We start from the raw sequence: 12862 nt of genomic DNA, 5'->3' as shown, positions 1-12862 counted from the left end.
ATCTCAAAAATTTTTTGACCTCTTTTTTGTCGATAAAAATAGGTCTAGTTTCATCTATTTTTATATGTACACTTTAACGTGACTCACACTGTATAATCCAGTAGGTATTATTAAATGTATGTATAACCTTGTATTATTAATTAAATCAATAGTTACGGGCACGGTCATGCATTTTACTACCTATTTTGATCAGCTTACGGGTATAAATATTACAGCAAGGCTTGCCGCTGCTTCGTAGCTCGTGGTCCACTGGCAAAGCAGCATGTTCCTCGCACTCGCGCTCCTGGCGCTGCTCGCCTCGGCGCGCGCGCAAGGACAATGTCAAACTGATATTACAGGTACAGAATGCTCTAAGCTAAGTGTTAGACGAAACGAGACTAAGGCTGAGTTGCACCATCTAATTTTGACAGTAACTTTAACGATAACCGATGTTTTTTGTATGGAATTTGACAGATTTTTGACGTTTGTCAAAGTTAAAGCAAGTTGGTGCAACTCAGCCTTAGCTGCACCATTTCACTTTAACCGTAACTACAGGGAGATAGGTCTTTTTATGGAATAGGAGATAGGAGGTAAACACAAAATCTGTTTTGTGCATAAGATAATAAACCGGGATTACGTATACTATAACTTTAAAAATAGTTTCTATGTATAATGCCGCCTATGTAATTTTGTCGATTAATTATAATAATAATTATTTTATGACTGATTTTTTAAAGTTGACTCGATGTATTTTCATGTGGTAGCAAGATAAACGTTTTCTATTCTATCATTTTCTATTCTATCATCTTCGATTCTACAATGGTTTTTAAAATTAGGGACCTAATTTTTTTTAATAAAGATTTGCATTGTATTGCGCAAATTACATAGTTAAAAAAAACTCATTAAAACTCATTTATTTCTGTAAATAGGCTTAAAAAAAGCACTTTTAGTACACTATGTACTAGCTTAAACCATAGTAGATTTAAAGATAACCCATCTCAAAACTGATTTAAAATGTTTGCAGGCGATACCTCTGGGAAGGTAGTTGTTCTTCGGGACCAAGTAGTGCCGGCAGGTACACGTGATATGGAAATCACTTTGGCAGCTAATGTAAGTTTTTATCGCTGAATTCATTCTGCTTACTTTTAATGATATAAGCTGAAACCCCTATTTTTACAAAAGAGTGTCCTTGATTATTATTAGTACAAAAGTGATCATGATAAATAATAAATTTCAGGATTCCTTCAGTCGTCTGCTTCAATTGATTTCACACAATGGCTTTAACTATCTTTCGGTATTCACTTCTCTTCAAAACTTTCTGAAATTCTAAATTGTCAACTAGATGAACGACCTTGGACTCAAGCTGCACTCCCTATTCGCCATGGTGGTTTTGGCACCCGCAAAATTTGCAACCAAATATTGCGCTATTTTTTTATTGCGCTGATTCTGATGTCTGGAGCCTTTAATCGATGGTATTGTTTGTTTAAACATATAGGATAGAATGTTGGTGAATCATGTAGTTTGAGTCATCGTGGCTTTGGTAGCTATCCTAAAAAACTGTCTGGCAAGGAGTTGGAACTGTCAAAATTGTCTGCAGGCGCTACGGCTGCTTCAGCGGAATTTAAAAAAAAGCAAATTTTCCGCTTTTGACAGCTGCTACCGTTTTGTACTTACCTTTCGGCGTGGAAATGCTGGGACCTTGGGGCCCGGAAGCCAAAAAGCTATTCACTGAGCTTTCCACTCGCATCATCGAGGTTACTGGTGACCAGATGGCCAGGTTCTACCTTGGCCAGCGTCTTAGCGATCAAACGCGGAAACGCTGCCAGCCTTCTGGGCACCGCTAACCTCACTGACGAATCTGGGGATACTTTTTTAAAGTTGTTCTTGTTTGAATAGTGTAATTGGTACTACCGTTCTATTCATGAATAAAATAAATAAATAAAGTTATTTGTTTATATTCTTTTATTTTCCTTTTTTGTAAATATAGTAGGTATTATCTATTTTATATATTATTATATTTTAGTTATTGTTTGTAAATTACCTTACTTGTAAAAATGTTTAAATCTATAATATAAAAATGAATCGCAAAATGTGTTGGTAAACGCATAGTTACTTAACTCAACAATTCCTGGATCAATTTTACCAATTCTGTAAAAAAAATGTTCGTTGAAGTCTAAGGATGGTTTTTAAGGCGAGATTTGCAAAATTCAATCCTTAAAAGGGTGGGACGAAGTTGCGGGCGACCGCTAGTTGTAAATAAATTATTTTTAATTTGATGCGTAAACGTAACGATGGCTGAATTTTTTCTTACCTGAGTAGGTACATCCTATAAAGATAAATAGTTTGGGACTCAGGGGAAAATATTAGATCGCAATGTACCTATAACTTGTTGTCGTCTCTAATGTGGTGTTTGTTTGCAGGCGTGCGCGTCGGAGCCGGGGCGGCAGCACGAGGGCACGGCGGTGACGGTGTGCGACTGGGACGCCGCGCCGCGCGTGACGATGCTGAACGTGCGACAAGCGCGCGTGACGCGCACGGGCAGCGCCGTGCAGACCGCCGTCGTGCACAGCACCGCCTACTGCAAATAAACTGCGCCTCAGTTGCTAAGACCCCAGTATTTTTATGAAGTCTCCTTACTTACCATCCTCTAGGATACAATAGTTATGATACGATTCCCACCACGTCGACGTGTCGTTTCATTTTTCATTTTGTAAAATCTAAATTAAATAACAGGTTATACCTAATACTTATCATGAGAGTATCAGGGTTACTGATCACTTAGTTTACTACTGATCACTTTAATTGAAAATGGATAAGAGTTGAATTAATAAAGTTACAAAATTTAAAAACTGCTAGGTACCTACTTTTATTTTCATCCCACAGTTGAGATTCAAGCCTGTGATTGGCATAAATAAAAAATTTGTTAATACATTTTACAGTATATCCGGGCATGTAGTGATCTAACTTTAAGGGCGTAATCTATGGACAATTTTATCGGTGAAAATACTTCAAAGGGGCTTGACCCATTTCTCACAAAATTACAAGGATTTAAGTTTTTAGTTTTCACCTCTTCCTTCAAAAATAAGTGAAAACGTGGGTAACTTAACACTAATGAGCAAAAATTTTAGGTATATCATGCGATAACCAATAAAATTATTTATTAGTGGAAGTAGAAAACTGACACAAGTTTCATATATTTTAAGAGAGTAAGAATGGATTTAATTAGAAAAAAACTTTTTTTTTTTCACTTTTTTTTTCAGTTATTTTCCAACAAGAAAAACCAGGTCGTTAAAGTATGTTTTAGACTACGTCTATTAGTTTCGACTTCAGATCATAGTTATCGACGTAATGGTTGAACAAAGATATCCCTTCCCAGCGGTTCCATAGCCCTGTTAGCATGCGAGAATGCCCTGCCTGAAAAACCTATCCCGACTACATGACTAGCCTAGACTAACTAGTACTTTATCCTTGGACATTTTTCACTGCGCCTCTAGTCCTAAACTAAGGAAAGCTTACTTGTACATACAATGAGTACTACCACAGAATAATAATAAGTACTACGTACAGAAGTTTTACTTCGCGAAGGTATTTAAAAAAATGTATGCTCAATGTCATTAACAATATGGTGTAATTTAGCTTGTCTCAAGAGTCAAGCAAGTTTGTCAGAAGTTTTGTTGACAAACGTCAGTGATCGGTACTGCGCCGAAGCTATAGGGCTGACTTCGGTAAAATGATGTGACGTGAGGTGCCAATCTGCAGAAAATGGCGGAGGAAATACATGATTTAGCATGAATTATCATGAATAATATTAACTACTTATTTACCTCTCAGTGTCTTCAGGCAACTTAAAAAAGTACATTCTGTGTTTTTATTATTATTTAGGCAGTTAAATACTGCACAGTATTTAGTACACCATTTTCTTTATTTTTTTCCATCATACACAAGAATACGCGTGCGTGAGTCAATGTTCGCTCGTATGTGAGGCCTTGTCGAATAGTACTCTTGTAGGGGGCAATCGTGCGTGTTTTGTTTTCGATGTAAACTCGCGGAGATGAACAGGCCTGGTACTACCTAGACAACGGATATTTATAAATATAGCTAAATACTTATTTTTGTAAATTACATACCTAAATTATTATAGATCCCATCAAAAACATAAATGTGAAATGAGAGCCAAGTTCAATATTATGATAATTTATGCCTTGGTTTTTCATTTATGACTTCAACCCGTCCTGATTAATAACAACATAAAATATCGTTTCTTCTTATCCTACTAATATTATAACTGCGAAAGTTTGTGTTGATGTCTGGATGTTTGTTACTCTTTCACGCAAAAACTAAGTATTATTGTTTGTAACCCAGATATAATAATATGCTATATACCCAGATATAGGCTATAATTTATGCCGATCTGTGATACTAAATTTCACGCGGGTGAAGCCGTGGGCAAAAGCTAGTAAACTATATTTTAGTTTTCTGTCTCGTAATAATTATGTTAAGTAAAGTGTGTAGGTATTATTTTATAACTGTTGTTGATGGACATTTTGGGTAAAACAGTTAGGCGGTTATCACACTGCGCTGCGCTCCGCCGCGGAGCGCGTTATCCCAACTAATATTATAAATGCGAAAGTAACTCTGTCTGTCTGTCTGTCTGTTACGCTTTCCCGCTTAAACCTCGCAACCGATTTTGATGAAATTTGGCATAGAGATAGTTTGAGTCCCGGGAAAGAACATAGGATAGTTTTTATCCCGGTTTTTGAAACAGGGACGCGCGCGATAAAGTTTTTCTGTGACAGACAAAATTCCACGCGGGCGAAGCCGCGGGCGGAAAGCTAGTTTCATATAAAAAATCACGCGCGCAGACGCGTTGTCAGTGTGAAGTGCCGCGCGTGTTTTCTGTATAAATTGATGTACTTGCATTAGAGGTGGGCGCCGATATATAATTGGCCGGCGGCGGCGCGCCGACTTTTTGACTTCGGCGGCGGCGGCGTCGGCGGCGTGACCTTGTTTGACCTTTATTGATTAGGTATTTTTTAAAAATCTGCCTTTTTAGTATGTGTCGTCAAGACTAAACAGGTGATTTGCAGTTGGTTGGGGTTTGAAACGGTAGAGCTACTAGAGCAGTGGTTTACCCTAGTAAATCAGCTCTCTTGATCATAGATACTTTGATAAATATCAAATTTTGATAGCAGGTTTGGCTGAGATCAGGTTTTCGTGTATTTCCTAAAGGCGAGCGTACCAATGTGTCCTTAGCATGTATTTTTGAGCTTTTTGGAAGCACACAGTTAATGATGGATTAGCTGACTGTCGGTCGACCAAAGTTAGATGCCATAATATTATGTTCAGATCTGTTTTATTTATATTTATGGTCATCCTACGGTCCACATTTTTAAAGTAGGATGATTGCAGCAATGTGTCGATACTACTTAGGTACTTTTTAATTTCATAGAGTAGTCCTTTATGCTAAACCCAGCTGAAGCCGCAGCGAAAGTAGCCGTACAGGGTTCTTTCTTTTTCAAACATTGTACTGATTATGGTTTCTGCCAAAATTTATCGTCGGGTATACTATATTACAGGGAATAAACGAGCAAGAATGATCATTTCCCATAATAAATTATAACAATACAAATGTCAGATTAATTGAGCGATAGGAGGAGATTTCGTAAGGCGACTTGCCAGGCTTATGGATCATTTCCAAAGTTAAGAGACTTGCGAGGATCTCACTCAGTGTGTCATTGTCAAGAACATGGACTGCATGGTGATCAGATCAAATGAAGGTGCTTTACGACGATCCATTTTGGCTATTTCTTTAGCTTAGCCAACTCTTTTAGCGTTCGTTCATTCGTTTCAGCCGAAAGACGTCCACTGCTGGACAAAGGCTTTCCCCAAAGACTGGTCCTGCGCCGCTCGCATCCAGGTACCTCCCGCGACCTTCACCAAATCGTCGGTCGTCCAGCTAGTGGGAGGCCTGCCTACGCTACGTCTTCCGGCTCGTGGTTGCCACTCAAGAACTTTCCTGCCCCAGTGGCCATCAGCTCTACGAGCTATGTGCCCCGCCCAATTTTAGCGATTCTGCGGGCTATGTCAGTCACTTTGGTCCTCCTGCATCTTTCGTCCTCTCATAGCGTAGTAGTATCTTCTACTTTTAATTTGAGGAGTGTAAGCGGAAACATGGCGGTCAACTCCTCAGAGAGGTACAAAGATGTCCAGAAGCAGCATATGAAAAGATGCAAAATGGGCCCTCTCAAAACACAATGGGAAGGTATGGGAGCATAGCGCCTAGAATGATGAAAGATTGTGAAGAGGCGAGACCGCGAGTTCAAAGTGCAGCGCACACCTGAACTCGACGCGAAACGCGATGATGCAAATCTCGTCCATCTGCCGCCATTCACTATAATTGTTGGCGGCGTGCTCAGATACTCTCAATTTGCGAAGAGTTTGCCGCGAAGATCGGCATTGTAAGCTATCTTCGGGCGCACCAGCGCCGCCAGGACAGCTAAGTTGAACGAAGTGGTCACTATGACCAAAATCGGTCTAAAGAATCATCATTATCAGTAGGAATTAAGGGCAGGCATAGCTGCAAGTCTCGGATCAAGTTCAATTCTTGATCTTATTTCTTAAATTGAAGTGTCGTTGGCTTTAATAAACCGGCTTGTCATTTTTGTTGAGATTTTTCTTGTCAGTTCGCACTCATGTATTACCAAACCTAATAGGCGGATAACACTTTGAGGGATGTACTTTGTTGCCTTCCAGAGTTTGTAGTTCCCATTTGCATTCTCTGTGTGAGTGATTCTATTAAAGTATAGTCATGCCAGACGAAGGCGGCGATTTTTTTCTTGATAGCAAGAGGGAGCGGCGCCTCTCGCGATCAATTATTTACTAGACCAAGCAGCAACTTGAATGATGTACTGGATTAACTGTTAATATAGTTAGTATTAAGTTATTCAATCAATTTATTAGTATATCAACGGCATTAACTTCGCCTTGTGTACCAATTTATATGGTGTAGTATGTGTACGCGCCACCCTCATTGACAACTCACGGTCCCCACATTACAATGGCATTAAAGAATAAATATTGTAGTTAGTTCTTCTGCGTTCGAAACACAAATCCAGAAAGTACAGTATAGGAGAGGAATTAATTGCAAATAGTTGGTACAATATCAGTATCGGCGCGCCGACAGCTGGTCGTCGGCGGCGGCGGCGTGAAAAAATTCGCGGCGGCGGCGGCGCGCCGGCGTGGCGCCCACCTCTAACTTGCATACAATGATTAAATCTGTCGTCCCGCGCTCCGCAGCGGAGCGCGGCGCAGTGTGATAACCGCCTTAGTCAACAGTAAATTAATAAATAAAATAAAATATAAAAACATTGAAATCAAATCAAAAATATTTATTTGTAGAAAAAAGGTTAGGTTAGGTTAGTATGTTAGAAATCATCAGGTAGTCGGTCGGTACACTATGTTTGGCCAACTTTTTGAGCTCTTGGTCGCGCTCGCGCCTCACAGAATGCGCTGGTGGCCGTGGGACGCCATCGCGCGGGTAATCCGCGGACAGATTGCGCTGACGTCAGCGGCCGCTGCGCTCATTACGGTAAGAAACGCTTTTGTGTCGTGTTTATTTCTCTTTTCACCGAGCACAATGGGCCATTGTAACGCCGGACGCAATCAGCAAGCGTCGACACCCCTGCCTGCGACTGTTCCGCAATATCCAGTGATTTGCATCGATCGCTGCTTCAAATACCATGTTGCGTGTTTGTAATTTAAGCAAACTAGCAATGGATGTGTTTCATTCAAAACGGTTGTTTGTAACGAAATAAAAAGTAGAGATGCGCTTGGCGAGCCATTGTTTCGGGATCGGGACAGTTAAGTTATATTTTTCGTGCGACTCCTTCCTGTTCACCCGCCGCCCGCCGCGATCGCCACGCCTACGCGACTGCTCTGCTTTTAAATTGTTCCTGTTGATGATTGTATGCGAATGGACCTTTTAGGGTTCCGTAGCCAAATGGCAAAAAACGGAATCCATGGATTCGTCATGTCTGTCTGTCCGTCCGTATGTCACAGACACTTTTTTCCGAAACTATAAGAACTAACAAGTAGCTAGATGTATTCTGTGAACCGCATTAAGTACGCACCGTAATATGGTGTATTCGCGGGTGAATTGCCAATGCTCCTGATATATTATGCTCCTAAGTCCTGAATCAATAATCTATACTTCTATTCGTTCATTCGTTTGAGCCGAAAGACGTCCACTGCTGGACAAAGGCCTCCCCCAAGGCATGCGTGGTCGCTTACTATGGGCCTCATAGAAAGCTCAAGGTCACCGAAAGGGCGATGGAGCGTGCTATGCTCAGAGTTTCCCTGCGTGATCGAATCAGAAATGAGGAGATCCGTAGGAGAACCAGAGTGACTGACATAGCCCGCAGAATCGCTAAAATCGAGTGGCAGTGGGCGGGGCACATTGCTCGTAGAGCTGACGGCCGCTGGGGCAGGAAAGTTCTTGAGTGGCGACCACGAGCCGGAAGACGTAGCGTAGGCAGGCCTCCCACTAGGTGGACCGACGATCTGGTGAAGGTCGCGGGAGGCGCCTGGATGCGAGCGGCGCAGGACCGGTCTGTGTGGAAATACTTCTATACTTATATTATAATGCTGAAGAGTTTGTTTGTTTGTTTGGTTGAACGCGCTAATCTCAGGAACTACTGGACCGATTTGAAAAAATATTTTTTGTGTTGGATAGCCCATTTATTGCGGAGGGCTAGGTATAGGATACATAATTCATAACGCTAAGACGCACACTGTAACTTTCGCTTTTCAGGCGTTCTCAATTTTGTTCTGCAGATACTCGTAATTACCCCAATTTTATTTTACAATGATTATCTGATACCGATAGCGAAGTTGAAGAAGCATTACTATATTAAAATATTAATAGTCTTTATTAGAAGTTGACACCTATCAGGGTTCTAGAGAAAACTACATTCTGATATTTATACTCTCTTCTAAAACCTTTTTTATTATTCAAGTAGGTAGGTCAGACTAGTGGCATATTGATTAATTGATTTTTAATTATGTAGAACCTTTTTAACAGATCCTACTTACTATTTATCTAGGCTTTATTACATCTACGATTTAAAAAAAACAGAAATGTCAAAGCGACAAATGACGCGATGATCGCTGATCGCTGCGTGCAGACGCTGCATAGATCGCCGCGACCAATGACAGGACGCGTTGATGTGAACTCATCGCCAATGACATATACTTACTATAAAAACATCTTAGCTCATCGCTACAAATTTTATTCATACACGCTGTCTGGTCGCCATCGCCATCGCCATCGTGCACGCCGGCTGCACGCGTTTGTTTGGCCGAACCTTAAGACGGGATTTTGTAAAATTCAATCCCTCAAAGGGTGACGATCAGGGTTTTGGTCCGGGGCCGCCTCGGGTCAGGGGCCCGTTGCATTTTGCAGCCCTGCCACCCTATAGTTACGCCACTGCCGACACACAGACACACTACCATTTTGTATGTGCATTGTGTCATTGGCATCTTGTTATCGCCTTATAACATAAAGTTAATATTCCTTCGGAATAAAGCAACAAAGAATGAGCGAGCGAGATGTCACTATCTGCAACCCTGTGTGATAAAAAGAGATGTGTGATGCTGTCATCGTCACGTCAATAGAACCATTTTTGCAAAAGATTTGACAGGCAGTGACACTAAGAGGCACAAAGAAAATTTTAATTCATAGTTTTTTATAAAAATATCGTAAAATCCTGTTTATTTTTGGAAAATTTGTTTTCTAATATAATGGTGACCTGTTCCGTCCTTGATTGTGATGTACACAAAAGGAATAATCCTGCAAAATATTCATTTCACAGGTAAATTTATTGAAATCGACACCTCCAAACTTTAGCTTTATTTTTGTGAATGCGCTTAGAATTTTAAGCACTAAGTGTGATAATTATGTTCTTTAAACATTAATTTAAGTTGTAAGCAAAGATTTCATGCTCATAATCCAGAATTTATGAATATTTTGTGTAAAGAAATAATTTTCGTTTTACACTAGGGTTGTACCACAATCGATAAATATATTTTCTGCGCTGTTTATCACAGTCACTGCTGATTATGTAGGTACATAAATGGCGTTTGTATGTGAATATAGAAAAGTATTATTTTGTAATTACCTGTTAGTTAATAAACTAAACTAAATATTACATACTAAATATAATAATAAATATGTTGTAGCGTTGCAGTTTTGCTGTTTTTTCACAAATTTAGTTTCTTACTCGATATTCAGATTTTGGATACCACTAACGACATCTATTGGCGTGATTTAGAATTAATTTGCAATAGATGGCGCTTTTTGCTCAGTAAATTCAAATATATTTTATTGAAACGTTTCCTAATGTTTTTATTTTGATTATTCTATTTTTTAATGGAATATTTTCAGTGTTCTGGAAATTGTTTTCATCATGGTTTTTATTAGTATTTGCTTTTTTAAGCGGTGAAACGAAACGTCTCGCGATTGACATCGCGGCTGTCAGTTGAGCTGTCAAATCACTTTGGAATTTTGGTCGATCTTGCGCAACCGCAATTTTATTGTTTTCTGGGATGTAGTTCCCTGTGTTTCAAATCGTGTGTTGCAGAATGCATCCACGATAATTTCATAATATAATTAAAAATGAACACACATGAGGTAAGTTCCCGTCGGAGAATTTATTTATTTTTTCGTGATTGATATTTTTCGTATTCCAGTACGTGGTATTTCATGTGATCGTTTCTTTCAGAAATTCCCTAAATCCTATTCGGATGAGGGTATTGGGTTGCTGAGGGCTGCGAGCGAAGCTCAAATTAGTGAACAGCCTTCGTAAGTATTTCTTTCCCATTGCGGGTTTTTTCATAACCTAATGCCACGTTCCACATGTGATGCTGACATTCGTATTTTTCGTTTCAGATGCGGGATTTTATAGTTCAAATATTTCATATTTTACATTTTGATATTTCATAATTTTATATTTCAGATTTTACAATTTCATATTTTACATTGATTTTATAATTTAAACATAATGTTTTGATGATATTTCATATATCTTAATTTCTCTTCATTTCGTATGAAATATTTCTCCTTTCTAAACTGCTGATCTCTTCGCATTTCCTCCTTGTCATCAAACCTCTGTCTCTGCAAGAGTTTGAACGCTTACCTGTCGAAGAGATGCAAGAGCTTCATCTGGCACTGCGCGCTTGAGGCCGTGGAGGACGCTGCTTGGAGCCTAAAAGTGTGCGAGACCCGTTGGACCCCGGAAGAAGAGAGGAACGTTCAGGGTAACGGCTTATAACCGCATGGCTTCCAAGGTACCCACTTTTCCATCCTTCAAGTAGGAGTCTTTCCGACCGGACATCGTGCAGTTATCTTAACTATTGGAGTCTTTTAATATTTAGGATGAGTTTTAAGAAATTTGTAGTGGCGATAATATTCACCAAACCGAACCTAATCAACGACCCTGAATCCCTTGAGATTGGCACTATTACAGTAGTTATTATAATATCGTAATTGTTAACTTTATACGAGCATACGAGATAAAAATAAATTGTGTCAATTGAGAGGAAGCTGTTTTATTTACATTTTTTTAATTTCATACAAGGAACGGTAACTCTTATAAATTTCTGCAAGCCGGACCTCTTTTTCACGTGCAGACAATTCACCATCTTCTCCGTCTGCACCGGTGGCGGTTCAATTCCAGTCACCAAGCCGCCAGGAAAAAATCTTTCTTGCAATGTTCATGCACACAGATGTTTGTACTGTGCGGGAATCGAACCCGCTACCTCCGGAATAGTAGTCCGTTTCGAACCACTACACTATACGGCCAACAACGATTATTACATCGTTAGAATCCTATTTTCTTACGTTATCGTCAGAATTATCATTTTTTAATTATTGTTTTACTCCTACTAATATTATAAATGCGAAAGTTTGTATGGATGTCTTGATGTTTGTAACTCTCACTCTTTCAAATAAATAAGTTGAATAATTTTAATCTTCTGAGTTTTTTATTTTATTTTCTTAGGCCACTCTCCCAATTCCCATATACCTACAATCCCATTCCATCCTATTCTATTTATATTATTACTGTTAGGTGTTAATTAATATTTAATCGATATCGATATTCATGTGAAAAGTAACGACATACATCACTGACATGCACACATATTTATTTTTACACACACATATGACATCTCATTTTTGGTTTCGTTTGACAGCTCGTGATTGTTGCTCTATTCCGAAGGAATATTAACTTTATGCCTTATAAAGCCGCTACCGCTGCTCCGCGTGCCATTGCTACGCGCCTAGCGGTGGGCGATTATGAATGATCGGCATAATCAATTTATTTTATAATACTAATGTTGATCATCGATTAATTATGGAATTAGTAACTAATTAATATTATATTTTCATAATCGAATGATGTTACTAATTAGAACCTGTGTTAGAATTACTTATCGTGTTTTAGGTACATAAAGTAGACATTGGTTTAGTTTGTTATTATAATAAATTAATTAACGGCATAGATTAATAAAGCCTAGATAGTAAGTGCACGAAAAGTGAGGCAACTTTTAGTAGACCATTTTGGTCTACTTGAAAATTGAAACTTTTTTGTTTTATTTAATTGACAGTTTTGTGGTTTGTTTATATTATACCATGTGTACTTAACTACTAACAAAACTGGATTGTCAACTGTATAGTATATAGGCTAATAAATAAATAAATAAAAATATTTTAAACAAATTTTTAAACCACCTATGAATCATTTTAATCAATCAAAGAAAGATGATCAAAGAAGTTTAGTTGTTGACCTACTAACTTCATATTAGTCGATTAGTATTAGTAACTGCT

The 12862-nt window shown here is 38.9% G+C and overlaps 1 protein-coding gene across 1 annotated transcript; it reads left to right on the top strand.

Annotated features, from left to right (window-relative positions):
- The first annotated feature begins 253 nt into the window (after positions 1-253).
- Positions 254-2588, top strand: LOC135088398 (uncharacterized). Its single transcript, XM_063983245.1, has 3 exons — positions 254-338; positions 1004-1089; positions 2400-2588. The coding sequence occupies exons 1-3, from the start codon at positions 263-265 to the stop codon at positions 2565-2567; spliced, it is 330 nt and encodes a 109-aa protein (XP_063839315.1). The 5' UTR covers positions 254-262; the 3' UTR covers positions 2568-2588.
- The last annotated feature ends 10274 nt before the right edge of the window (positions 2589-12862 follow it).

Source organism: Ostrinia nubilalis, chromosome 3 (assembly GCF_963855985.1).
Source record: "Ostrinia nubilalis chromosome 3, ilOstNubi1.1, whole genome shotgun sequence".
NCBI classification, from domain to species: Eukaryota; Metazoa; Arthropoda; class Insecta; order Lepidoptera; family Crambidae; genus Ostrinia; species Ostrinia nubilalis.
Note: the sequence above shows the minus strand (reverse complement) of the source record. Positions and strands in the feature narration are given on the sequence as shown.

Bases quoted from the DNA above. Each gene is read 5' to 3' on its own strand.
- LOC135088398 (XM_063983245.1), top strand. From the start codon at position 263: ATGTTCCTCGCACTCGCGCTCCTGGCGCTGCTCGCCTCGGCGCGCGCG. The intron at 339-1,003 runs GTACAGAATGCT...AAATGTTTGCAG, and splicing joins ATGTCAAACTGATATTACAG to GCGATACCTCTGGGAAGGTA. The intron at 1,090-2,399 runs GTAAGTTTTTAT...GTTTGTTTGCAG, and splicing joins AAATCACTTTGGCAGCTAAT to GCGTGCGCGTCGGAGCCGGG.